A 25865-nucleotide genomic window follows, 5' to 3' on the forward strand; every position below is an offset into this window, starting at 1 on the left:
TGCATACTTTGGGTCTGGAATAAGGGCAGCACAGAACAGAAGTCAATAAGGTTGCCAGATCTGGGTTCAGAAATAACTGGTGATTCGAAGGTGGAGCCTGGAAGAATGTGGTTTAGGGAGAGGGAAGTACCTTGGTCTAATGTCATTTATTATTTAACTTTTGACCCAAAAACGTTCAGTTTGGTTTGCAATAAAAATTAAATATAAAGTAACTGAATATAATACCGTTTAAAATCTAAAATTTAATCTTAAAATTCAACTAGTTGCAAAACTGATGGCCGCCCCTCCTTATAAAATATTTAAATGAATTTCTGCCTAAGGGGAGGGCCATATGGAGTGCTTAAGGTGTTGGCACAGGTGGATGTTTGGGCAGGGAGGCCAGCATCTTCTAAATGGTAATTCTGGCTTCAACCATAGGCCTGATGGAACAACTCCTATCTTACAGGCCCTACAGAATGGGTTAAGGTCCTGCAGGGCCCTGATGCCATCTAGCAAAGCATGCCACCAGGCCAGGGCCACGGCTCAGAATGCCATGGCCCTGGTTGAGGCCAATTTAATCTCTTTGGTTCTGGGGACTGTGAGCAAATTTTGGTCACTAGATCTTAATGCTCTTTCGGGAGCAGACTGGGTCCCGAAGATACGAAGGTCCCAGACCATTTTGTCCACTTTCCAAAGTAGCCGTTTTCTCCCAGAGTAGTGGAATAAATGTTTTTTTTTAAATAAATAAACAAGCACTGTATCTAGTCTGGAGATCTTGGAACTTGGAGGGCAGGATGCTGTTCCCATTGGCTGCAGAGGAAAGGACACGCAGTAATGGGTTTAAACTACAAGTACAACAATATAGGCTAGATATCAGGGGGGAAATGTTCACAGACAGAGTAGTTCAGCAGTGGAATAGGCTGCCTAAGGAGGTGGGGAGCACCCCCTCACTGGCAGTCTTCAAGCCAAGGTTGGATACACACTTTTCTTGGACGCTTTAGGATGCTTTGGGCTGATCCTGCGTTGAGCAGGGGGTTGGACTAGATGGCCTGAATGGCCCCTTCCAACTCTATGATTCTATGATTCTATGAACTGGAGGCTGGCAAACCTAAATTTAGAGGTGCAGCAGGAAATGGGGGGGGGACATATTCTCATGGGCAGGTCTCCAGATTTGATTTTTGATTCTCACTGTCTCCAAGTTCAGGGCAGCATCCAAAGTTCTCAGCTCCATCATTTTATTCTCCCCACTGCCTGGTGAGCAGGATTGCCAACTCTGGTTTGGTAAATGTCTTGAGTTTTGGGGGCACAGAGGAGTTGCAAGACTGAGACAAGGATTGCCGAGTGGAAGCCATTTGAAAGCATCTGTTTTGGAGGCCCAGTGTCCTCCTGCCCATTCATAGGCAAGCACTCACATTCTGCCCCTACATGCAACTGGATTACTTACCGTAATAGCTTGATTATTGGACCACAGAACTGAAGTGAGGGATATCGGGCTCTGTGAACTTAACCTTTATTGATGCCGTCTTTCCCCCCCAATTTGCATCTGTCAGACTTTGAAGATAAGAGGTGTTTTCCATAATCCACAATTCCCATTTGCAGGAAGATTGACAGAAAGAGAGACAGGCGCCTACTGCTACCACGTAAACATAAAGGTGACAAAACACCTATCAAGAATAACATCACAAAGCAGAGGGAAAATAAAGAGACAGATGTGATAAGATCCTAACCATGTTTATTCTGAAGTAAGTCTGCATGAGTTTGGTGGGTGCTACTCACTTGTGAAGGTGCTCAGGGTTGTAGCTTTAGACTTCTATAACTAATTGATCCTACTCAACAACTATTTACATTCAGTGGAAAGTATCTCCAGAATCAGGGTCTAGGGCTCTGGCAAAACATTCATCATCGGATATAAGATGAGCATTCTTCAAGACATTATAGCACGTGACATCTGCCCAGACATTTCCTCCCCAGGGCAGCTGTCCCATGTGCCTGCTTCCTCCAATTAGCATGGTGTTGTAGTGTATCTCCACTCTACTACAAGTCAACACCAGGAACATTTGGTACCAGAGGCAAACCATGCGTTGTGCATTGATCTGCTGCACAAACTATGCAGAATGGACCAGCAGCCACTACCCTGGGATGTATTCTGAATGAGAAGTCTTCCACCTTTTACAAGTTTCACCCATGGCTTACTATTCCTGCCCTTTTTTTATCTTGACACAATCCAGTTCTACAGTTTAACCATGGAGGTCTTGCGGGAAAGGTGAACAGTCAGTTCAGCATGGATCAGGCCAAAATGATTAGGAAATGACTTATAGCTTAATCGTCGTGTGCACTTGGCTTATTTAGCTCTCAGCAGGGTTTGAGATCTTCCCCATGAAGATAATACTTTCGGTTGAGCTTTCGACAAGCATAAACAAGAAAGGATGGTCCGCTCTAAATACATCTGGCATGGACATGGGCACCAGGTCCATCGCAGAGGCTGCTGATGCTTCCGTTCCTTTCTCATCTATCACCATTACAGCCTTGTGAATAGCCTAGGGTGAAAAGAAGATTTGTGGGTCATTCTGTCTACAAAAGACATGAATCTGAGCATTCTACCTTATATGGTTCCAAGAATGCCTTGAAAATAAGTTCAGTTATTATCAGACTCTACTTCTTTTGCACTCTGCAAAGGTATCTCTTTAATATCTGGTGGTCATGCAGCCATTTGACATTGGCAGTGGTGCTGTTGTTTCACAAATGGATAGCTTTGCCCATAGAGGAAAACCTTGGGCCATTCTGCGCGTGGGAAAAAATAGCGTTACACCAGCGCCATGGCGTAACACTAAAAAATAATGTGCCTCCGGCCATACCTCACCTCCTGGCTCTCACGGTCTCCTCTGCCACCTTCTCACACTTCTTGGCACTCCGCATGCCAGCTTGAAATAGTGGAGGAGAGGAATGTGCTATACACGTGACTCTCCTCCACCTGTCAATCAAGCCAGGCAGCCAATCACCTTTCTCCCTGTTTTAAAGGGACTGCAATGCAAGCTAATTTTTTAAAGTAAAACTTCTCTGATGCTATGCCTATGCATCTAATCATAGATGCACAGTGCTTACTTTACTGCCACCCCTTTTGGAATTCCAAGCCTTGATGCTTTAAAAAAGTAACCTTGTTACCAGTTTTGTTTTTGGGGGGGAGAGTGGCATGCTTTGCATGTTAACTTGTTGGGAATCTTTTTTTGCTCTGCCTGGATGATTTAATGCATATTCATTGCTCCAGGCAGTTTGCTTCAACAGATTTCTACCCACAGAGTGCAAGGCCCTGTGGGCTGCATAAAGCCTTGACTGTGGGCCAGTTAGTCATTTCTTCTTTCATCAAATTCCAGAGTTGTTGCAAAGATGCAGTGATGTGTGAAAGGGTATGGCCAAAAGGTCTGACTGCCTCAGAAGAAAGGTAAGATAAGACTGAATGTGGCATTTTGCATCATGAGATGTCCAGTGATGTTGACCCACCAGGGTATTAACATGGGCAGGGTGGAAGTGCTACTGGACCAATGAATGGTATTGGAGGAATATATGAAGCAGACCTCTCCCAGATGCTCTTCTACATGCCCTCCAAGCTGTTGCTTTGATTGAGCAGAGACAGCCTGCCTGTGAATATATCCACTCATGATGAACCTCTATGAATAATCTCAGTGTCCACGAACCTCTATGAAAAATCTCAGTGTCCAAGTTCACAAAAATATAATGTTGGATGCTGTGCCACAAAATTGGCTTCATGAAACATAAACAGGGATTTTATTCAGGCTCTCCTATGACAGCAATTGACAATATCAGAGAAACTGTAAATGAGCTTGCATAATACCACCCAAATACTTGTAAGTTATTTGGGGGGTATTTTTTTTCAGATCAGTTTAATGAACGTGTGCCACTAATGACAGGCAGTGCCATCCCAAACAGAATTCCACCTTTTGAAGTTATCTGAACTCAGTGGCATTGTGAGTCCCCTACGATTTTTTAAATGCTCAAAGCAGCCATCTGTGACCTGGAGTGGAACCATGGCATGGGTTCATTATTTCCCTGCCATACACCTGAAGCAAATCACCTTCTAGAGCTGTTTTTTTGCCCTGAGATGGGGGGAAATCTCTGAGGTTCATGCATATGCACATGATTGTACATAGAGGACAACAACTAAACCATCCTTTCCCCCTGAACTGAACCAGTGGCCTCAGCAGCTGCTGTTGGCATGTAGAAAACCCAGACCATGGATTTTCTGCAGTCTCTACTAGTTTGGCTATGAACTAATAACAAAAGTAAACAGGTTTGAGAGATAAAAAGTTAGAGAACTGGGACATTGGGAAGAAAAGTCCCAGCTCAGCAAGTTCTGGCATGTTGATTTTCTAAGTGCAGTGAGTTTTGTATATGTAAGGGATGGCTCGAAAGTCTGACCTCCTGTCTGCAGTCTGAAGTTGTATGGTCCGGGAAACACTGGTGTCCTCATGGATGAACTGGCCTACTTGCACAGATTGTGTTACAGATTAGATCTATCTTATCACTGTATCCATGTCATCTTTTTTCTGGCACCGCTGTACAACTTACTTAGGAAACCTCTCCCCTGACCTATATGCATTCATTAGACTGCAGCACAGATCCCATAGGGAGAGGTCTTTGCTTAATGGCACAACAGCTGCTTTGCATGCAGAAGGTCCCAGGTTCAGCCCCTCCCCCCCGCCCCCGCATCACCAGTTTCAAAGACCAGGTAGGAGTTGATGTGCATGACCTCGACCGGACTCATAGCCTGGTCAGAGTACACAATGCTGACTTTGAAAAGTGAATGATCTGTCTTAGTACAAGGCAAGTTCATGTGTTTCCAAATGCATTCAAATGGGTACACAATGAACATGCAGGACTGTCCCTACAATCTAGTGAATAATCGTAGGTCTGGAAAGAGATTGTGGACATGACTCTGCTCTCCCTTGCATGGGCACTATATACATATATACCATCGACTATTACACAGTCGGATGTGGATCTTCGGAGAAAGTAGGCATGATACCTTCCCATCCATAGTCAAAACTGTGCATGTATATTATATCTCCAGCTTTGTCCATAACTACATATATTCCTGGGAGGCGTAAGGAGAAACAGCTCATGGGATTCTTTTGGGGAAAGCCATGATGTTTGAACTGGCATACAGCCAGCTAAAATGAGCACATTTATAATGCTTTCCAACTAGGGCAAGTTGTCACCTATTTAGAACCTGTTAATCTGAATTATATGAGCCTCTTGTGGCGCAGAGTGGTAAGGCAGCAACATGCTGTCTGAAGCTGTCTGCCCATGAGGTTGGGAGTTCGATCCCAGCAGCCGGCTCAAGGTTGACTCAGCCTTCCATCCTTCCAAGGTCAGTAAAATGAGTACCCAGCTTGCTGGGGGGTAAAACAGTAATGACTGGGGAAGGGAATGGCAAACCACCCCGTATTGAGTCTGCCATGAAAACGCTAGAGGGCGTCACCCCAAGGGTCAGACATGACCCAGTGCTTGCACAGGGGATACCTTTACCTTTACCTTTAATCTGAATTATAAATGCTCACGCATGCAAATCCCTCTGAGCACAAAAACAAAAAAAGATGCCATCACTTACGCTGTTAACTCTGTGCTGAGGCTGTCCTGTGATCCCCGAGAGATCAGCTTTTTCAGTGAAGACGTCTACGATCCCCATGGAATACACAATATCTTTCAGATTTAGCTCTCCATTAACTGAACATTTGGGAATATACACATTTACAGAGCTATTTGGAAGAGAGAAAAGAGATCTGTTAGTCCTTTAAAAAGACAACAGCCACCAGACTTGGTCTATACAAGTGACAGAAGGAGGCCATGGAATGGGCTGTGCCACTTTGGAATGCAGGTCATCCTCTCGATATTTCCCAACAGATTTAAACATAGAGAAATTAGCACAGCAGAGGAAAGCCTCAGTCATTTGCAAGCCTTCTGAAAACATGTGGTAGCATTCAAAAGGACACCTCTCTCCCTCTAGCACTATCTGTTCTATCATCCTCAGTATTCTACAACCACCTCATTCAGAGAAATGCATAAACTGTGGCTGCCTGGACACATGCTGGTTCAGGTGCTCCCTGCTGCTCAGCTGTTTTGGGCTGTCATGTGCAATTTAAACTTTCAAAAGACTGCAGAAGACCATACAAAAAACAGCTGCACGGCAGACAGGCACTCCCCTCCATTCAGTTGTTTCAAGCTGTCTTGTGTAGTCCCTTTAAATTTTAAAGACACTGAAGAAGACAGACCAAAACAGCTGCTGTTTTTCAGGCTTTCTGAAAATCCTTTTTAAAGGGATCATGGTCCCTTTGAATGCAGTTTGGTTCATGAATGAGCCTCCTGGTTCAGCAATGAACCACAAACCAAACTGCATTTTCCTGGTTTGTGCCCATCTCTGTTGTGTGGTGTTGGCTATCTACATGGGCACCAATTCCTTTCCTCTTAGTCATAACCTGCTCCCTGTAGAACATTTTCAGTCACTATCAGGCTTAAGGTTTTGGTTATCACCTTTAAGGCCACACGCAGTCTGGGCACAGTATACCTGAAAGATCGCTTCTCCGTCTACACCCCTCAAAGAGCCTTGCACTCTACCACCTCCAACCTCCTGGTGGTCCCTGGCCCCAAGGAAGCCCACTTGACCTCAACCAGGGCCAGAGCTTTCTCCATTTTGGCCCCCACCTAGTGGAATGAGCTCCCAGAGGAGATCAGGGTCCTGACAGAACCCAAACAGTTCCACAGGGCTTGCAAAAGGGAGCTCCTCCACCAGGCCTTTGGTTGAGGTTGACCTAAACCAACCACCTCCCATTGGCCCCCAAGCCTCCCTCCTAGGACGACTACTACAAATCTGCCCAACCCACTGGGCCTCAGTATGAGTTGAGCTGATGCTCTTCACAGTTTCCACCATTCTTTAATGTTATTGTTCTTATTATGTTAATGTTATTGTTGTTATCACCTTGTCATTATTATAAATGGAGTTATCTGTATCATTTCTTGTTTCATGTATACTGCCCTTAGCCTTTGGGGAGGGCGGTATATAAATACAATGAATAAAAAAATAAAAGATCAAGTCATTTTTAACATCTTCCCTTACTACTACTACTACTACTACTACTACTACTACTACTACTACTACTACTTTTGCATACCTGGGAAGTACATACAGGTCCTGTGTTGTCTGTCAGTGACCCTGTCATGTGACTTCTATTTACTATTATAAGATTAAATATAGTGATTAGACAAAATCACTACAGAATAGCTCCATGAAATATGGTTAGTTATGCAAACCAAGTGGAAGTTCTATGTACATAAATCCCATAATGAGCAATACATTCATTAAAGCCCAAGCATTCAATGGCACATGTCTGTTCATGAATCTTACAAATAAGGCCCCGTCCTTCAGAAGTCCATCCCCCAAGTTCCCCAGTGTTATTCAATTGGGCGTCTCAGCACCAAAGCCGAAAACTACTTACCTCCTGTGGAGGATTCTCTTCCAAGCTTGCACAGCTTCATTCGACAGACTGCTGACCACCCTGTCCATTTTTCCCTTGTCGGGCAGGATGAAATATGCATCGGCATGTCCTTGGTAGGGCATTTTCAAAATGGTACAAGCCCTCTGGTCATCTCGGCCGCTTTCAAACCTGCCCATCTGGAACATCGTTGGCACTTTGATAACCGTGTAAGGATCAACGTAGAACTCACGTGGCTCAGTGTACTTTGGATCAAAAGGCTTCTTCCAATTGGCTTGCGGAAGAAAGATATCGTCGATGAACATTTTAAGAAGGCATCACTAACGGTATTGACAAAAACAATCCTGTTCTTGCATGCATTCCTTTAGAATATTGCCATTAGCTTATTGCTGTGGCCCCAAACTTTCCGAGACTGTGGGCACCCTTGCAATTCTGACGTCGGGTGGTGGAAACAATCACAAAATAGCTGCCACTGGGGGTGGACCCAACTACAGCATGTCAGGGAGCAAGATCATATATAACTGTAGCAGTAACTGATACTTTAGTTGGAAGCTCTGTTTAACAGGTACCCTTTTGGCCAAACACTCACCTGGCCCCTCCCGTTTTCTTCAAATCCAGTTAGGACTTGGAGAAGTGGCGTTCTTTCCCCGAGTGGGGGCAGATCCCTGTATGTATATAAAGAAGGAGTACTTTCTCCATTCTTGTTCCACTTATTAATTCTATGCCATCTCAACTGGATTATATTAAAGTTTATGTTGTAGACATAAAGAGTCTTTTAGTTTGGTCAATGCATGCCTAATGGAGGAAACAGATGCATCCCCTCTACAGCTCTGCTTTCAACAACTTTGCCTCTTTCCCTATATCCCCCCCGCAAGAGCAGTAATCTGCTCAGGGTCCCCAGCCCCAAAGGCCAACCTCCATGCCTAGAATCCATCCACAGACAGAAAACCTGGATTTGTCCAACCCTCATAGAGTTAAATCATGAGGAGGCAGGTTTTATATGAATGATAAAATGTTTTCATTGTTCAAAACTGTTTTTAAGTCCATTGTCAACTCCCGAGTCAACCAAGAAAAGGCAGTATATAAATAACATATTTATTTATTTAAAATGCTGACTTTCAAGCTGGTTCCTGGGTCAGCTTAAAATGCCCCCAGACTCCTGGTCTTCGGGGGCCTGCTTCTCCAAGGACAAAAATTGTAGTGGCATTTTGAGCTGCCCTGGGAAGAGGGAGGTAGAAAATCCATGCTCCGTGAGCAGAAATCCTTGGGCCCATGGAAATACCTAGTCTGTTTCAAAGCTAGTTTCCAGGTGGGACCTGGGGATCCCCAAGAATTGCAGTTCATCTCCAGAATACAGATATCTGTTCCGCTAAAGAAAATGGATGCTTAGGAGGGTGGACGTTATGGCATTGTACCTCACTGAGGGCCTTGTCCTCCCCAGGCTTCACTCCCAAATCTTCAAGAGTTTCCCAGCCTTAAGCTGGCAACAGTAACCACCCCCACCAGTGGACAGGTGGAGTTTGGGAACTTTTTTTTAAGGGTGTGGGAGGTCAAGGGAGTTGATGACACAAGTGACATGATGAGGGCTGGGGTGGGGAACAAAGTTGGACACACTGGAAAAGTCTAAATGTCTACATTGCCACATTGGCCAGCCCCAATTTAGCCCCTGTTAGCCCCTGGTTCAAAAAGTGAGAACCAGATTTCGGAGGATGCCCTTGCTGCAGGGCAGGTGAGGGGGCAATTTGGGTTCGTACCCGAAAAGGGACATTTCAGTGTGGAAACCGACAAAAAACGTGACCCTAGGCAAATGCAAATTCGAGCCAAACCCCTAGTGCGGAAACAGAGTGAAAACAAATTTAGGAATTGGTAATCCAAGGTAATCCAAGACACCTCCAGACACACAGATAACAAAACAGCCAGCAAAACAATACTCTCATGCCAGTTAAGAAACCAGCGCTGTTGTTTAATCCCTGGATGGAGAGCTGAGGGCTCATGAGCCTGGATCCCAGTTCTCACCGTGAGTCACTGGATAATCTTGAGGAAACGGCTTAAGCCCTTGATACACCCTTTGTTTCCTCATCTGTAATATGGGGTCACTTAGGCTTTCTACCTACTGGAGGTGTCCTGGGAAGCAATTAATACTTTAGAACTTCAAAGTGACTGCCCTGTGATTACAACAATTCAAACAATGAAGAAAAGTTCAAAGTACCAAGCCTCACTAACCAGCACAACCACCTTCATCCTGTAGGGCTAAAAGAGGTAGCTAAAAAAATCAAGAAGTTGGCAAAAATATGAGGGGTGATGGACATCTGAGTTCCTGAAGAGCTGAGGACCCTGCTGGAGCTGCCACAGTTCCGTAGGGTCTGCAAGACGGAGCTCTTCAACCAGGGGCTTGGTTGCGGCCAGGGCATAGAAGATCTGTATGGTGCCTCCTCCAAATCTTTAAATTTTGAACTCCTTGGACATCCTGTTAAATTGTGTCTGGCATCTATTTGTGGAACAGATTTGGGTCAGGTTAACTAAGCTGCATGGGGTGGCAAGAGGGGGGGGGGCGTTTGGGGCTTTTAATTTTGGTTACTGCTTTATTGTGTTTTTATTATGTTGTAAACCGCCATGAGCCAGCTGGGCCAGGAAGGGTGAATAATAAATATAATCCAATCTCATTAATTAATTAATTATGTTTTTTTTAAGCCTGTGCCGTTCATATTTTGCAAGGGGGAATGAATGGGAAAGGTTATTTATTCAATGATGTTGGGCTAATTGTTTACAGGTCTTCACACAGGTGTTGAGGTTAGTTTTTATCACTTGTGCACTCCTATTATTTTGAGAGGGTTTCTTTTCCATGCATGGTATCCTCAATATTATATTGCTGTACCTTTGGAATATTTCCTTGCAGAAACATGCCACAAACACAGACCCATTCCGCACAGTGGCGGCTGCAGTGGGCCACTGCCAGTGTGTTGCTGTGCAGCTGCATTTGGTGTCATGCTAAAATGTACCCCCCCCCAGGAAACAAACCAGCAGTGGATTAGTTCCACCATGCGGGGGGGGGGGAAGCAGGGGGGGTTATTTTGTAGAAAGGTGGGATTGCATGTAATGTGATCCCACCGTCCTGCATAATAAAAATAAATGTCCCAGTCACTCCTGCAGCAAGGCAAAGCACCACGAAGCCAACTGAGCCACCGTAGGACAGGGAGGAGCAGGGCTTGGAATGCCTGGTGCGGGACATGCCCTGTTGGCCCCTGCAGTGGGCTAAGGGAACTCTGAAAATTCTGCACTCCCTTAGCCAGGGCTTCCACACCAGGCCTGGGATGGCAGCGGCCTGAGGGCAACATCATATGGAAGCAGAGATTTGCCCCGCTTCAGTATGACTGTCCTCTCGCCTTTTCCACCTGAGCATAATCAGCCACAGTGATTTAATATCAAAGTGACCACTACGGAGAGGAAAAAATGTAGAAACACCAATCCCCCCCCCCCCAGAGCAATAAGGGGGCACAAGTGGCAAAACTGAGAGTGTGGGAAAGCCCTTCAGACTGCAGGGGAAGAATTACATTTTTCAAAGTTCTTGAGCATGAGAAAGGTGTAGTGATTACTCTACTCCAGCAGCAGACCTAAAACATGGTAGCCCTGACCCCTCCCCACAGCCACATGGTAGGGCACCGTGGTGGGGGGAGAATAGGGCACTTCTAGTACAAACCCACAAGTGATGCCATCGTGTTTGGACAATGCTCTAGCATTCCACTCCATACAGTTTCAGTAGAATACTATCTGTCTGTCTGTCTGTCTGTCTGTCTGTCTGTCTGTCTGTCTGTCTGTCTGTCTGTCTGTCTGTCTGTCTGTCTATCTATCTATCTATCTATCTATCTATCTATCACATTTCTGTGCCACCCTCTCTTGCAGCTCGGAGTGGTTCACAGGGAACATGAAAAACAATGACATATACAACGTGAATTTAGTAACTGTATCAATATATCAAGCATCATCCTGACACCATGTCATCACTTCCGGGTTTCTGCCAGAGCGGATGTCACAGCATCATGGCAATGACAAAATAAGGCCGAGAATTACCTGGGCCGCCTATTGACGGGCGGGGGAGCCGGCACCAGGCAGACGCGGCGGATGACGTGCTAGGCATGTCGGGGACGGCGAGCCGCAGAGCGTGCGGCACGTGGCTAATGAGGCGGGCTATAGATAGCGCCACGTGCGTCAGCCCTCCTCATTAGCCCCTAGGAGCTGCCAGAGACGGAAGGTTTCTCTCCGTCCCTCGCAGCGCTTCCAGCGGCCTAGGGTGGGAGATTGAGCCTCCGGATGCAATCTCTTCATTCCTCCCTTCACCTTCCGCCTCCGCCCGAAGGGAGCGGTTGGGGAAGCGTCGTTGGAGCAGTGCCTTTCCAGTTGGGTGTTCCCGGCATCGGGCACGAGGCGGTGAGCTGCAGCACGGGACGCAGCTTCCAGGGGCGGGCAGGGCGCCACGAGAATGGCGCCAAAGAAGAGGACCAGGCTGGCGGGAGGTCGGGAACCGGCTCCTGGGGCGGAGGCAATGGCGGCAAGTGCTGCGGGTGGGGCGACGGAGCCTAGGCCGGGGCCCTCGCGGCGGGCCAGCGCCTTGCGGGCCAGGGAGGCCTGGGCGACAGTGATGCCAGCCAGGAGGCAAGGCAGCACGCCTGGGGCTGGGACAGGACTCGGGGGGGAGGCTCCTCAGCGGGAGCGGGGCCGAGGATCGGCCCGCGAAGCCAGATCGTCCAGGAAAGGGGGGGAGGGGGCATCCAGAGTAGCCAGCCCTCCATCCCCTCTGCGGGGGCAGAGAGTTCCCAGCTCTCGCAGCGGCAGTGGCTCGGCCCGGTCATCCACGCCCGGCAGGGCGAGGGGAGGGGACCAGCGGGGGAGGCCGGAGGCGGCCTCCGAGCTCAGTGCGGGGGAGGGGCCTTCCACCGGGGGGGCCGGACCTGGAACACCGGCCCGCAGGCACAGGGGGCGGGGGCGGAGGCGGCAGGCTGGGCCGCATGCCCGGGACAAGAGGGCAAGGCCGGCCGGCTCCAGCACACAGTCATCCAGCCCAGGGGGTGGGGCCAGGTATGGGCCAGAAGTGGCAGGGGACCCAGCCTCCTACTGGCAAGGGTACGCAAGTGCCATGGCACAGAGGTCGGGAACAAAGCGTGGCAGAGCCCCCCAGCCCGAGACCAGCTCCGCTGAGGAGAGCAGCAGGGATGCTAGCTCGGGTCGGAGGAGCGCCAGCACTTCGGCCCACAGAGCTCGGGCGAGACGCGAGCGGAGGCAGGCACGGTGCTGTCATAGGCGGGAGTGCTCGGGGCACAGCCCTACAACCTCTGGTGAGTCTTCTTCTGAGGAATCTGGTCACGAATCTCACAAGGAGGGGTGGTTTTGGCTGGAGGGTGCATTCACCCCAGGCCTCCCCTCTTGGCTTCACAAGCGCAGGGCAGCTGCCAGCAGGCTGCTGGACGCTAAAGGGATACAAGGGGCTGCCAGGGAACCTCCTAGATACTACCCAGACGTGGAGGCCCCCCCGGGCATACACCTGCCGCGCAAATTGCGAGAGCGCGCGTTGGGGGGCTATTTTGTGGACATTTTCGCCTTTATCCGCCAATCTAGCAAAAAAGGAGACACGGGCAGGCGCAGAGATGTCAGGAGGAAGGAGGGGCCTCGGTATGAGCGGTCCTTCACCAATTGGCTGAGGGGCTTTGCCAAGTATTTTTCTCTCATCTGCGCGGCTTACCCAGAACGAGGATGGCACCTGGGCAGGTACCTGGTGCACGTATTGGAAGCCCGGGAGCTGGGAGGCGATGAGGCAGCCCTGGAGTACGACAGGTGCTTCAGGGAGATGGCCTCCCACAACCCACGGGCTCGGTGGGACCTGAAGCATCAAGACACCTGGCTGGTGCGGGTGGGTCCCAACATGCGCCCGCAACGGGAGAGGGAGTGGAGAACCGGCCCACCGCGGCGGGACAGGGGCCTGGTGTGCTGGGATTTTAATCGTACCTCATGCACCAGAAAGCCTTGTCGCTATTCGCATACGTGCGAGAAGTGCGGGGGCCCCCATGCAGGTCTCGGATGCACCAGGGAAGGTGGCTCTAGCCAGCCCTTTCGAGGGGCCCGACCCTCTGCAAGGAAGGAGGGAGGGTCGGGAGCCCCGGGGCCTTCATCCCACGCTAAGACAGCCTGAACCAGCTGCGGCGGATAGTCTCACCCTTGCCCCCTCTCCGGTGAGGCTAGAGGCTTTGCGGCCCTGGTTGCTGCGATATCCGGACCAGGAGGCAGCAAGATACCTGCTAGCGGGATTCGAGGTAGGTTTCCGCATCCCCTATACAGGTGAACGGGTGGCAAGGGACAGTGGAAATTTAAAATCCGCCGCCACGATGTCTCGAGTTGTAGCGGAAAAATTGCGAAAGGAATGTGGAGCAGGCAGGGTAGCAGGCCCATTTGCTTCTCCCCCTCTGGACAACCTTAGGGTTTCCCCCATAGGGGTGGTACCCAAGAAGGCGGCGGGGCAATATAGGCTCATCCACCATTTGTCATACCCTAGAGGGGATTCCGTAAACGACCACATCGACCCGGGCCTATGCACGGTTAAATATGCCTCTTTCGATCACGCGGTGGCAATAGTGCGGGCCTGCGGGCATGCAGCACTAATGGCAAAATGTGATGTGCAATCGGCTTTCCGCCTCCTGCCAGTTCACCCGGAGGACTTTTGCCTGTTAGGCATGAAATTTGGGGGTGCCTGGTACGTGGACAAGGCCATGCCGATGGGCTGCGCCGTGGCCTGCGCTGCCTTCGAGTCCTTTAGCACCTTCCTCGAATGGGCGGTGAAGGTCCGGGGGGGCTTCGTCGAGGTGACCCATTACCTCGATGATTTTCTTTTTGCGGGGCCACAGGGCTCCACAGCGTGCGCTGACCGGTTACAAGCCTTCCAGGCCCTGGCGGGGGAATTGGGGGTACCGTTGGCCTCTGAGAAAACAGAGGGCCCGGCCACGCGTTTAACCTTCCTAGGCATTCTCCTGGATTCAGAAAAGGGGACCTCCTGTCTCCCCCGGGACAAGTTGGACACCTTGACCCGCTTGTTGGGGGAAATGGCAGGCCGCCACAAGTGTACGCTGAGGGAAATGCAAGTGTTACTGGGGCACCTAAACTTTGCATGTAAGGTGGTAGCCCCGGGCAGGGCTTTTTGTGCACGCATGGCCAGGTCCATGGCGGGGATAAGGGCCAGACATCATTACATACGTATCACGGCGGAGGTGAGAGCAGACTTGCAAGTCTGGCAGGAGTTTCTGGTGCACTTCAACGGTGTGGCCATATGGCAAACCCCGCTATCGCTGGATGATGGGTTGCAGGTGCACTCGGATGCGGCAGGGAGCATGGGCTTTGGGGTATTCCATGGCAACAGTTGGTGTGCAGGTAAGTGGCCTGAGGTTTGGGGGGAGGAGGTGCGGCGTGACCTCACCTTCCTGGAGTTGTTCCCCATTTTAGTAGCCGTGATCATATGGCAGGATCTATTTGCAAATCGCAAGGTCACGTTTTGGTGCGACAACCTGGCCGTGGTGCGCATCATCAACAAACAAACTTCCAGATCCGCACGCGTGATGAGGCTCGTGCGTAGGTTGGTGCTCACTTGCCTTTCGGCGAACATCACATTCGCGGCTAGGCACGTGGCAGGGGTGCAAAATGATGTAGCGGACGCTTTATCTCGTTCGCAGATCGCCCGCTTTCGGCAGTTAGCCCCTGGGGCGAATCCAGAGCCAGAGGAGTTCTCCGCCGAGCTATGGAACCTTGGCAGCATGTGATCCTGCAAGGGGTCCTCAGCTCTCTGGCTGAGGCGACGCGACGGGCTTATCTGGGGGCGGGCGAAGCCTTCGTGCGGTTCGCCAGGAGGTGCGGGGCGCGGGCACCCTGGCCCATGGATGAGCCAACAGTCCTGCGCTATCTGGCCTGCCAGCGGGACAGGGGCCTGGCCCCCAGGACGTTGAGGGTGCAACTCGCAGGCCTGTCTTTCATCAGCAAGACATTGGGGGGATGGGATCCCGGGACTTCCTTCCTAGCCAACCGGGTGCTCAGGGGTTGGCTAAGGGTCAACCCTCCGCGCCAGGACACCAGGCGCCCCATAACCAGGCGATTATTACAGCACTTACTGGGAACATTAAAACACGTCTGCAATTCCCCATACGAGGAATGCTTGGCCAGGGCAGCTTGTACCCTGGCCTACCACGGGGCCTTCAGATGCGGCGAAATGCTGGCGCCATCGAAAGACGGGCCGGGGGGCACGGCACTAAGGCGCTCGGACATCAGGCTCATGGGAGACACCGTGCGGGTAAAACTGCGACGGTCCAAAACGGACCGATTGGGAAAAGGGGTATGGGTCACAGTGCGGGAAGCCCCTCCAAGGGAGTCGTGCCCAGTAGCCAATTTGGCCGTTTACCTGGCCAAGCGGCCAGAGATTCAGGGGGCCTTGTTCATCCATGAGAATGGTACATGCCTTTCTAGGTATCAGTTCACGGCCATTCTGCGCATGTGCCTCCGGCGGCTGGGCCTCAGGCCGGACTGCTATGGGACGCATTCCTTCCGTATCGGGGCGGCCACACAGGCCCATCAAGATGGGGCGGCACCGGAGGACATAATGGGGTTGGGGCGCTGGAAGTCCACGGCTTATCGATTGTATATACGTTCCTCCCCACGGAGCTAACATGTGCATTGTTCCAGGGTACCTGCCTACGGTTGCGGAAGTCCTCTTCGTGGGCCACAGCTACGTTTATCGGGCTGGGCTCTACGCTTCATGCTCCGGCTGGGGATCGCACCTGGGATTGGGAGACCGGATCCGCCTTCGCTGGACTGGCTGTCGGGGGATGAAATGGAAGGCACTTCTGGAGGTGGTGGCCGCGCACGTTCACCAGTTCGGGGCACCGGCAGCCCTCATAATTCATCTCGGGGGGAATGACATCCCCAAGCTGAAGAGTTTGCAGTTAATTAACATTATTACAGCGGATCTGACAATACTACGGCAACGTACACCCAGTACAAAGATATTCTGGTCGGCTATGGTAGAACGCCGCGTCTGGCGGCATGCTGTGGCTCCAAATAAGGTGAATTTGTCGGTGCGCAAAGTTAATAAGTTGATTTCCAGGTTCATGGACAGTTGGGGGGGGACGGTGATCTGGCACCCGGACCTGGATCAGAGTTTGGAGGCTTTATATCGCCCTGATGGGGTGCACCTGTCGGAATGGGGCACGGATCTCTGGTTGCAGGGCATTCGGGCTGCTCTCAGCGGATGGTGGGAGTCATGGAGTGTTGGGCGGGCACGAGGCCTGGGTAGACCTCGTGCTAGTGGCGGGGTGGCATAGGGAGAGCCAGAGTTTTGGGGGAGTACGGAGTGTGCCCGTCTCCCAGGTTGGGGCCTCTTAAGAGGTGGCTGGGCGTGAACACCCTACCCTTGGGGAAAGGGCTGGTGGTTCATGCAGCCGGGTGGCCCGAGGTTGGACCAATGGAGGTGTGCGCCCCCTGCGGTACCTCGGGTGGGTGACACTTCCCAGATAAGGCCCCTAGTGGCTTGGAATCCTTGCTCCCGGCTGGGAGAAGGGGAGGGATTCCGGGATGCCACTAGGGTGATCGGGTTGGGGGTGTGGTCGGCTGACCACAAGAAAGGCTCTTCCCTATGCCCCACCAACACTCCAGGTTAATAAAGCTGTGGCCGGTTCTGCCAATAAATGTGGTGTGTAGCGTCATTATTGGTGCCCAAAAAATGCCCACCTGCCTGTCAAAATAAGGCCGAGAATTACCTGGGCCGCCTATTGACGGGCGGGGGAGCCGGCACCAGGCAGACGCGGCGGATGACGTGCTAGGCACGTCGGGGACGGCGAGCCGCAGAGCGTGCGGCACGTGGCTAATGAGGCGGGCTATAGATAGCGCCACGTGCGTCAGCCCTCCTCATTAGCCCCTGGGAGCTGCCAGAGACGGAAGATTTCCCTCCCCCCCTCCCTTCGCAAAAAAAAAAAAAAAAGAGGTTTCTGCTGTTGGTTAGGTGGTGTGTTGCAAGTACAGGGGATCGGTTTTTTCTTGTTATTATGTCACAGCTGGCGGGGTGGCATAGGGAGAGCCAGAGTTTTGGGGGAGTACGGAGTGTGCCCGTCTCCCAGGTTGGGGCCTCTTAAGAGGTGGCTGGGCGTGAACACCCTACCCTTGGGGAAAGGGCTGGTGGTTCATGCAGCCGGGTGGCCCGAGGTTGGACCAATGGAGGTGTGCGCCCCCTGCGGTACCTCGGGTGGGTGACACTTCCCAGATAAGGCCCCTAGTGGCTTGGAATCCTTGCTCCCGGCTGGGAGAAGGGGAGGGATTCCGGGATGCCGCTAGGGTGATCGGGTTGGGGGTGTGGTCGGCTGACCACAAGAAAGGCTCTTCCCTATGCCCCACCAACACTCCAGGTTAATAAAGCTGTGGCCGGTTCTGCCAATAAATGTGGTGTGTAGCGTCATTATTGGTGCCCAAAAAATGCCCACCTGCCTGTCAACTTACATCTCCCTGCCCCCTACTGTCCCCCACTCGTCACCAGTGCTGAGATTATAGCCCTAACTGGATTAGAAGACCCACGGTCCAATGCCAATGTTAGCTGACCTTTTAGCTCGACCTAACTCATAGGACTGAAAGAATGAAAATGAGGCGAGGAGAGCCACACATGCTACCATGAGGTCCTAGGAAGGATGGGATAAAACACATTAAATACATAAAAAGTTCCTCTACATTAATATTACCATGCAATTGAAAAATTAGCACAGTGGGTTTACCTCCTAGGAGAAGAAGAGCTGAAGTTTTTATACCAAGTTTCCACTACCCAAAGGAGTCCCAAATTGGCTTACAAACACCTTTCCTTTCTTCTCTCCACAACAGACACCCTGTGAGGTCAGTGGGGCTGAGAGAGGTCTAAGAGAACTACTCTTTGAGAACAGCTCTAAGAGAACCACGGCTGGCCCAAGGCCACCCAGCTGGCTCCATGTGGAGGAGTGGGGAATCGAACCCGGTTCTCCGTGACACCACATTGGCTCTCTACAGCATTTCATATCTGGAAATTTGCAGGGAATTTTCATGCTCAAAACGTGATTCTCCCTTTTCACCCTGATCCCAGTTAGGAATGCTGTGAATTTAGCATCCAACCTGTCTGCCGTTTGACTGTGTCGCTCCGATGTGGGCTGTTTGCCTTGGCAGCAGATAACTCAAAGCCTGCCAAATAGGTGTCCCCCGCCTTCCAAAGCTGTGCAAGTGTGAAAATGCTGCCAGTCCAAACAGATCAGCAGCTATTAATGTTGCTAAGAAATACTGAAACAAATACCAAATAGTAGGAATTTTCTTTAAGTATCCAGAAGTTGGGATTGATGGATATGATTTCTAGTTGATTTAGACAATTTGCTGCCAAGCAGAGCAGTGATTTGATAAAGACAAAGAGGACAACTCAAGCAGACTGCATGAGGCCAGGCAGGTGTGAAAAGCCAATGGTGCTGCTCTACACTTTTAGAAGGGAAGCAAAGGTGGCCATATTGAGGCTCTCCAGATGTCCATGGACTACAATTACCATGAGCCCCTGCCAGTGTAGCCAATTGGCAGGGGCTCATGGCAATTGTAGTCCATGGACTTCTAGAGAGCCACAGTTTGGCCACACTTGGAATAGGGTGAACTAACCTGCCAAATAGATGAACAGACCATCCAAATACTGTCTGTTTGCCACAAGAGAGCAAGAGATGTCAGCTAAACCGGTGGGTGTTTGAGCATCTCTAACTACAGTAAGAACAAGGGACAGTGTGGCGGAGTGGTTGGAATGTTCAACTATTATTAAGGATACCTGCATTCAAACACCCACCCTGCCAAAATGTTTACTGGGTGATTTGGGGCCAGGCACTCTCTCTGTCTAAGCTATTCATACAGTGGGGGTGAACCCTGCATACTGACTTTGCTCTTTGGAGAAAGGGAGGAGTAAACACACAGGAAAGAGATAATGGGTTGGATCCAGCCAGATTCTAGTTCTAGTCCACCCCTGAGGGGTGGGACTGTAGGAGGGACGGAAATTTGGTAAAACTGAGTGAAAAAGCTAGATGGCTCCAATTGCTGTTTGCAATTTAGCTGATGTTCACACATCAGCTAAAATTTACCTACATCTTTATTCACCTGTTTGACTCAAACTAGAAACTGCTGAACGTCCTTTGCTGATCTTATTTTAGAGACTTTCACTCATATTAATGAAATGTAAGGAAATCTTAAAACTTATTTTGAGAAGATAAGCTATTTTTAAAAAAAAACTCAGCAGCTTTGGGCCCAAATCACAACATTTACTTTATTTTCCTGTTTTCTGTGAGTTTTGTAGACACTGCAGCATTATATTGCTATATAGGGCTTTCAGTCTTGTGGGGAGAGGTAGTACAGGCATGGGAAGGCAAAGAAGAAGAAGAAGTGAAAACTAAAGGAACAAAAATGTACATGGAAACTGGGATAAACCAAAGTATTAAGGGGTCAGAAATGATGGGGGGGGGGGGAAAGCATGTGGAAAGAGGGGTGGACTGTACAAGGGTTACTTTTTTGTATATCTATTTTTGTTAAAATCTTCAAATGTCTACTTTCCTCTGTGAGTTTTGTAGACTTGTTGACATTCTACACAACAGTTATGGTTTTAATCTGCAATTATATTGCAGATTACGTTTAATACACATACACAGTTGATACATTGACACAAAAAAACAGAAAACAATAAATTTCAGGGGGAAATGTTGGTGTGAGGAAAAAAGAAATGGCTCAAAAACAAAGAATCATGGATTCTTGGAAAGGGTTGATTCATGCAAGGAAGCAGCGTGAAAGTGAAATGGGAATTTTCAGCTCAGAGCAGCCGTTCAGTTTGTGTTTCATTGATCATGGATAATAAATGATATAAAAATCTAATTTATATCTTTTGGATTTTAAAAAAATTAACAATCAGGTTGGGACAGAAAATTAAAATTATCCCTGTTTTATGCACGGATAATAAAATTCCACTTAGAATTTATGAAATACGCCAAGAATCTAGGTTATCTAGGATGCAAACAAATGAGATTAACATCTCAGCCTCATCTCTTACCTTTCATGTAAAAGTAACTAACCATTAGTATTTCAGTCAGTGGATCAACTCTGTCGATGAGCTTAGAAATCTTCCCATGGGTTTTCCTTTCAACATAGTTATTGATGTGTTGCGTAGTTTCTGCAGAATTCTTAAAATTTTCCATATAGATATCTCCTCTGTAGATATTTCTAAGACCATATAAGAAATCTGGTTTGGGGTGCAGCTTGTTTTGTACAAACAGGCAACACCCCATTTCTACATGGAGACCAGACTTCCCGCTGTTTAACATGTAGATGAGATCATGGAAACCTTCATGTATGTTCCTTTCCGCAATCTCTGCTGGTTTAAAGTTCAGTCCTCTGAGGATCTGATCTAAAGTTTCTGACCTGGCACCCAAAGCCAGCATGGCAAAGGAAGATGAGATACACATGGGAGAGAAGACCAGGTTGTCCTTGCCTGAATTGGCCCTCTGGTCTCCATTGGAAGCAGCTAGCCTCAAGAACTTGAATGCAAAGTTGGAATTAGTGCCGACCACAATCTCATTTGGACTTCGGTTGCTTCCTAGATTGGCTTGGTTTGGATAGTTCCTGTCTAGAGGATACCGATGGTTGCCACAATGGTTATTATAGTACGGATTTCCAGAATTGGGAGGGAACGCATTGTTAGCTAGGATCCCAGGAATGAACAGGAGAATGATGAGCTTCATTTTTCTCCCTAAGAAACAACAACAAGAGCAAGGAAAAACACATCAGTGCTAGATGCTCAGACAAGAATAATTTCTCGTTAGAAACAAACTTATTCAAACTGTATATTACTAGAGCCAGAGAACAGCTGTGTGGATCTGCAGTAGAGCCACCAGATTCAAGTCCAGTAGCACTGTTGAGATATAAGTAGGAAACAAATAGATTCATATTTGTATCAGGTGAGGGAAGCTGTCATCCCCAGAAGATTACACCCTCAAAATCTTCTTGGACCATTTCCGCACTGGGAATTTTGCTGCCCTGGATCTCCTGTAGGAGCACAAAGCAGGAAGGGATGGGGCAACCTGCCCCAGCTCAAAGTCCAGCCTGTAGCCTCGCACAAAGCCTCCAGTGGACTCAAATCCAGTTGTAGAACCAATGTGTAAAGGAACTGATTCAAATTATTTTACTTGACCCAGCATGTTCCAATATTCTTAGCCAAGATGAATTCTGCTATCAGAATCAAGTAGAGAGGGAAATAAAGACCAATTTGGAGAGAGTTTCACACTGGAGACTAATTTGGAGAGAATTTCACATTATTCCCTATGCTCTTCTTTTGTCTTTCATATCAGTCACTACCCATTTGTTTCAAGTGGCTGAGGAAGACAGTCCTGGATTTGTCCTAGCCCTGTCTAGTGTGACCTTCAATGAAGACAGAGGCATAATCCATGAATTTGTTTATTTCCATGGAACTTTTCCCTTTTTTCCTTTGTGGGATTTGGTGAACTTCAGATTTTTGAAATCAGTTTATCTATTGAGTGCATATTTAATGTGATAGATTGATTAAAATGTTTATTGGTTGCACTCTTCATAAAATGTTTGAGGTAGCTCATAACATGAATGGGACACAATATTTATGGCTTTGGTTTCACATATGGTGGACACGACAGATCCAGACTATAAATTCTCCATTCTGTAAATGAGCATGCCTACTCCATCTGCTTCTTTTAGCCTAATTGTAATTTGGGTTCCTATTTCCAGAAATGTTTATTGTAGCAATCAATCATTATGGAACAGCCATGATATTATATGTGTGGTATGGGCCAGGCTAGCTGATCTTGTCAGATCTAGTCAGAAGCTAAGCTGGGTTGGCCCTGGTTCGTGGTTGGATAGGAAACCACCAAGGAAGTCAAACCACCTCATTAGTCTTTCTTGGAAAATCAACAGGTTGCCATAAGCTGGCAGTGATTTGGTGGCACTTTCCACCACCATGGTAGTTATGCTTTCAAACTAAGCCTGGTAACACCTTGCTCAGCTATTAAGTTGCTAAGTGGCTTTGAGCCAGTCATACTCTCTCATTCATAACAACTTTGATTCTGGTGGGTAGTCATGTTGATCTGAAGCAGCTGCACAAAGTTTGAGTTTCTTTATTCTGGGTATAAGCTTTGGTGTACATGCACACTTCTTCAGATACTTCATTTCAGAATAACCCAGTTTACCATGTAGAGCAGTGGTCCCCAACCTTTTTTCGGCTGGGGACCGGCAGGGCAACTGCCCCGCCCGCACAGCGTGCATGCGCGGCCGGGCGGCACATGCGCACACGTGTGCTGCGTGGCTGAAATCGCGCATGCACGGCACTTTCGATTTCGTCCACGCAGCGCACATGCGCGATGCGCGGCACAGCCCTGATTCCCTCTCCCCGCCCTCCCTCAGTAAGAAGCTTCCTAGGCTGCAAGCTTGCGGCCTGGGAAGTTTTTTACTGCGGGGGGGCGGAGAGAGGGAACCGCGGCCCGTCGCCCTGGTCTTCGTGGCCCAGCACCGGGCCGCGGACCGCAGGTTGGGGACCACTGATGTAGAGGACAGGAGCAATGGGTATGCCATGCTGAATACACTGCCCCAGATTAGGGGACTTCCAGTCTAAGGCTTGCAACTGCAGGAGGCCTCCAGATGGGGTTCTATCTGGTAATATTGTAATATCAGAGATGTGATGATGTTATTTCTGACATGGGGTCTAGTGTTCAATCCAAACTCTATAGTTTAATCACAGAGTTTGTAATGAATGCTGTAGTGTCATCCAATGTGATGGTGTCACTTAAAGTCATACCAGAAGTGATGTCATGGCATTGCCTGCCTATCAGTATCAATCACTTTGGCCAGCCAATCGCCTCCTGGCATGGCTGAGTGAAAGGTGAACTTCTGGCAATTGCAGGTTTATTATTTTTTTAAAGACTTATTCGTTTAAATGCCTATCCGAATCTTCATAGAGGCACAGACAATCTCAGCCAATGTGTTCCCCATTTTTAAAAAGCACTTCCTGTCCCCTGGAAGAACAGGGAGGCGGGTGCAAGGGCGGGACTTTGGAGGTAGATTTAGTACTTCTTCACCTCCCTACATTTCTTTTGCTGGTGGCCTGCTGGTTGTCCTCTGGTGGATAGTGCTTTTTAGATTGGTGAATCCATTTTTGGGATTCACCAACTCATGCTTTAAAATGGTGGATATAGCCAGTTTGCTGGCTAGATGCAGGAGGTTGGTGACATCATGTGGAGCAGCCAGAATATAGCATCTTCACAAGGTAAGCATTTCACTATATTTATTGTGTGCAGAAAAGCTCTAATAGTTTGCTATGTTATCATATGTGGATATCTTTTCTCTTCCTCTCAGCTACCTTTTTCCTATTAAAAGAATTCTGTGCTCTATTTTATTCTGAAAATCAACATTCCATCTCCTTCAGACATTCTTATGGAAACCATTTACTTTTCTAGTAGTGCTGTATTGGATTCTTTCTGCTTCCTATTTTGACTGCATCAAGATAGCGATATTCAAACTGAAGAGAACCGTGTTTGAAGAAGAAGAGGAGGAGGAGGAGTTAGTTCTTATATGCCGCTTTTCTCTACCAGAATCAGGCTCAAAGTGGCTTACAGTCGCCTTCCCTTTCCTCTCCCCACAACAGACACCCTGTGAGATGGCTGAGGCTGAGGGAGCCCTGATATCACTACTTGGTCAGAACAGCTTTATCAGCACCCCTGGTGAGCCCAAGGTCACCCAGCTGGCTGCATGTGGAGGAGTGATTGATTCTTCCCTCAGTTTTAAAGCTGAGCTGACTGTTGGACAGTCACCATCTTTTAGCATACCCTACATCATCTGCCTATGAGGAAAACATGGGACAACGTTGTATGCTGCTCTGAGGGTCTCTGGGGAAAAGGAACAGAAGAGTGATCAATAGCTAAATCCTGGTTCCATCTTTCTTTTCACCAGTGAATTTGCACTGTCTCTCTGACCTCTGCTGCAGAAACCACCACTGAAGCATTCTCCAACAAACCGTAACCAACACTTCTGTGTTTCATTTGCTCTACAAGTCAGTGCATGCCTCACTTCCCCCACATTTTGGAGGCTTCTCATTTTCTTGCTGTGCCTTTGTACATTTTGACAGGTTCCATGTAAACATCCAGTATATCATAACTTTTCATCAAACCTCAAGTGTTATCTTTATCGCAGGTTGGCTGCTGTCCTAGGTAGAGTTGTCACTATCTAACTTCATGGAAGTCAATGAGCGTAGAAGGGTGTAACTCTCCTTAGGATGGCACTGCAATCCGGTCGCTCTCCTACACGAGTTTCCAAACATTGTTATAGTTTGTCAACAAGTGTATAGACCAGCCTGCATTTCATTCCTATTTTACAACAACACATTTAACACAAATGCCATTACTCCAAAGGAACTTTACTTACAATGCATTCAGTCAAACCCAAGTCGTCTTCTTTCTTCAGATCTGCAGTACTCCCCGGTCACTTTATTTGGGATTGGCAAAGGGAGCTGAGCATCCTTCGTGCTGGCTAATTAGTTGCTCTCCAGGTTGTGACTCATAACCATAAAGGGAACAAGTTTTACTAGGCTTTTAGATGGGCTGGACAGACACGTGACTGGGCTTATATGACCTCTCTCTCTCTCTCTCTTCCTGTGTCTCCTTTGGTGTTTGAGAACAGGTGTACATCAAGCTGAATCCCTTGTGAAGGCATCAATAATTACCCATCCACAACTCAATTGTTATAATCTTTTGAGTTGTTATGCACAAAAAGAATTGTAAAAAAATTAAAACATTACAATTCAATCCAAGCAAGGTAAAGACAAATTCTATCAAGGAGGATACAGCCATAAGTTCCTGTGAGCACTTTGTTCCACCTTTTTCCTCATGAGTATTCTGAAAGGCATTGCTTTGGCAGGAAAAAATTAATTTGAGATGCAGAATTTAGGAAATGGATGGTATTGCTACTACCCCTTTTCAGAACTCTTAGTTTATTTGTGTGTGTGTGTGTGTGTGTGTGTGTGTGTGTGTAGATTGGTAGGTAGAGGTAGGTAGGTAGGTGGATGGATGGATGGATGGATGGAGAGAGAGATGTTGCAAAAGTTCTATATTGAAGAACATTCAAACCGTTGCATCATAGGCATTCTACAATATTTATCATCAGTGTTCTCTATTAAAAATGTCCAAAGCAGAAGACAACCATCTTTCTAAACATACATATCTTATATTCTAATAGCAAAGTCAGGATATCTTTGGATACTTAAATCCAGTGATTGGAGCAGGTAAGACAGATCTTTCTAGAACCCTGAAATGGGCCTAGGTT

General features: G+C 48.4%; 2 protein-coding genes across 2 annotated transcripts in view; both read right to left on the reverse strand.

Annotated features, from left to right (window-relative positions):
• Nucleotides 1-25865, reverse strand: part of LOC143830708 (serine protease inhibitor A3N-like) — a 173415-nt gene that overhangs the window by 91551 nt on the left and 55999 nt on the right. The window lies entirely within an intron of this gene.
• LOC143828836 (alpha-1-antitrypsin-like) lies at nt 1754-25074 on the reverse strand. The gene is made up of 5 exons (XM_077319016.1): nt 24969-25074; nt 20581-21276; nt 7488-7758; nt 5606-5753; nt 1754-2516 (listed from the first exon to the last, which is right to left on the reverse strand). The coding sequence occupies exons 1-5, from the start codon at nt 24973-24975 to the stop codon at nt 2325-2327; spliced, it is 1314 nt and encodes a 437-aa protein (XP_077175131.1). The 5' UTR covers nt 24976-25074; the 3' UTR covers nt 1754-2324.

This window comes from Paroedura picta, chromosome 2, assembly GCF_049243985.1.
Source record: "Paroedura picta isolate Pp20150507F chromosome 2, Ppicta_v3.0, whole genome shotgun sequence".
NCBI lineage: Eukaryota > Metazoa > Chordata > Lepidosauria > Squamata > Gekkonidae > Paroedura > Paroedura picta.

Coding starts and splice junctions, on each gene's coding strand:
- LOC143828836 (XM_077319016.1), bottom strand. Junction 7,759..20,580: donor TAGTTACTTTTACATGAAAG/GTAAGAGATGAG, acceptor TTCTTCCGCAAG/CCAATTGGAAGAAGCCTTTT. Junction 2,517..5,605: donor CTCAGCACAGAGTTAACAGC/GTAAGTGATGGC, acceptor TTTTCACCCTAG/GCTATTCACAAGGCTGTAAT.